The sequence below is a fragment of the Buceros rhinoceros genome, unplaced genomic scaffold (genome assembly GCF_000710305.1).
Source record: "Buceros rhinoceros silvestris isolate BGI_N320 unplaced genomic scaffold, ASM71030v1 scaffold11674, whole genome shotgun sequence".
In the NCBI taxonomy this organism is placed as follows: domain Eukaryota; kingdom Metazoa; phylum Chordata; class Aves; order Bucerotiformes; family Bucerotidae; genus Buceros; species Buceros rhinoceros.
In genome coordinates this window covers 9290-11593 of record NW_010408823.1, presented here as the reverse complement: position 1 = coordinate 11593, position 2304 = coordinate 9290, and the positions used below count along the sequence as shown (strand labels likewise).

The window sequence follows — 2304 nt, the reverse complement described above, 5'->3', positions numbered from 1 at the left end:
ATGCTGGAGCACTTGAGCATCCCCGAAGAGCAGCACCTCTGCCTGTGGCATGGCAGGTTTGCTCCCCTGAGCTTCATCTGGATGCAGGAGCCCTTCGGGTCTTCAGGTTGGCATTGCCAGCACACTGAGACCCCCACAATCCCAGAAAGGCTGAGGCTGGCTGAACAACCTGGGTGACACCAAACCTCTGGCTTCTTGGGCGGTCTCAGGGTTTGCCCTTAGCAGGCCATGAATGACGAGTGGAGCCAAATCTGGGGGAACCACAGGGATCCAAAGGTGTTTTCTGGGCTCCCACGGAGGAGGACATCAGTGTCGCGATGGTTCATTGGTAAGGGACTCGTTATTGTCATGTTGAATGTTATTATTATCTGGTTCCTGATGTGTGAACTCATGGGAGCACAAATGTAGGCAGGTCTTTCTCTTTCAAGCAGGATAGTGACCCCTGAGAAAACAAGAAGGAGCAAGGCTGGGAAGGAGAAGCATCTGTTTTGGGGGACACAGGGGCTGCATACACCTCCTCAGAGAAAAGAGTGTCTGCTCCTGAAGGACATTTGTATTTCCTCACTGGGAGAAGCAGACCCAACCATGGTGAATAGCCTGTTCGGGTGAAAAAAAAAAACAACAAAACAAACCCTGGAAAAATCCCAGGGAGGAGATAAGCCTCACAGGAGGTTTGTCCACACTGTTTGTGTGGGCTGGGAAATCTGCTGGGACCTTCCCCTTCACCAGCTTACCTCAGCCCTGCCTTCCTGTGCCACTCCCCTTGCCTCTTCCTCGCTGCAGATGAGTAATGCCACGCGTGCCTTGCCCTCTCCCGCGGCACCCAGCACACCAGAGCCCGGCACAGCGGCCAGACTGGCTTCAGCAAACCCATCCCCGGCCCTTGCCCTGCTCACGGCTGCCCACAACGACTCCCAGGACAGCCAGCAGCTTTTCCTGACGACAACGGCAGCACAGGTCATCTCTGGCCTCTTTGTGTGGTCGGCACTCATCGTCACCTTCCACCAGGTACGGGCTGGAGCAGAGATGGGGCTCAGCGCTGGGGTTGATGCAAGAGCAAAACTATTGATTACCCTCAAGTACATTGCAAATCCCTCAGCTGCTGATAAATATTTCTTCCTGTTGCTGCCCGGAGAGGATATCTCTGCTGTTGGGAGCCAGGCACTGACAGCTCAGGAGGGTGGACTTTGCCCACATGCTTCCCCTGCTAGAGCCAGGAGAGGCTGCCAGGCATCAGCACTGCCCAGAGGCAACACCTAGTGGGGTTTCTTGTCTAGCACCATGCGGCCTGTGCCTTTGGGGTGCACACCACCGGCTGCCTTGAAACATACTGCCAGTGGGCATGTGTTTGGGTGCTGCACAGATCCGTGCTGCTGAAGGCAGCCCTGGGGCAAGCTGGTGTCTCTGAGCACTGGGCTGGGGCTGCATAGGGGCTGGCATGGAGGAGGGCACGCTACTTGCACAGCCCCGGGGAAGGGACCCAACTTCCACGTATTTTTGTGTAAGGGATTCCCCTGAGGACTGGGATGGAGCTGTCTCGCCTGATGGGTCCGTGGGGGCAAGCTGGTGGGGCTCTCACCCCCACAAGGCTGATGGGACCAGGCACCTGCAGCCCTGTGGGCTGGGGATAGCTCTGATTCCCCTCCGGACCACTGGTAGCCACAGCTCTGCATGCTGGGCACTTTGCAGATTTACACACATCTGAGGAACTACACCATCCCCAAGGAGCAACGCTACATCATCCGCATCCTCTTCATCGTGCCCATCTACGCCTTCGACTCCTGGCTCAGCCTCCTCCTCCTCGGCAGCCACCAGTACTACGTCTACTTCGACTCGGTGCGCGACTGCTATGAAGGTGAGTAGAGCCTCTTCTGGCAGGGAGGCTGATGGCAAAGCAGGACCCTCATCTCCCTGACCTGGGTCTCTGGAGTGTCCTGGATCACACAGAGTGGCAAATCTTCATCTTTTTCACTTTCCACTCTCCCTTCCCCCGTGCAGAGGTTTTCCCCTTTGCTCTCCGTCAGCAGCAAGGGGAGGATGGGGACGGGCAGACACAAGCAGGTGCCTTTCCAGCACCTGACTGCAGGCTCAGAGGGACCACAGCGTCATGCTCCTGGGGAAAGAGGTTATCTGGCTGCCTGTGGGGTAGAAATACAGCTTCTCTAAAGCGGACGGTAGATGTACGTAAACAATTGGGGAGTTGGGGTGTTTTGAGGTGCAGGGTAAGCTCATCGGGGTTGAGGTTGCTCTTCCACCTTATTGCTCTCTCCCTGTGGAACAGAAGAGTGTGGGCATGTATATTAC

At 56.3% G+C, this 2304-nt stretch overlaps 1 protein-coding gene across 1 annotated transcript in view; it reads left to right on the top strand.

Annotated features, from left to right (window-relative positions):
* The first annotated feature begins 783 nt into the window (after window positions 1-783).
* Window positions 784-2304, top strand: part of TMEM184A (transmembrane protein 184A) — a 4748-nt gene continuing 3227 nt past the window's right edge. The window contains exons 1-2 of the mRNA XM_010134996.1: window positions 784-1008; window positions 1690-1855. Of these exons, the coding sequence (XP_010133298.1) occupies window positions 784-1008; window positions 1690-1855 (391 nt within the window). The remainder of the gene's footprint in view (window positions 1009-1689; window positions 1856-2304) is intronic.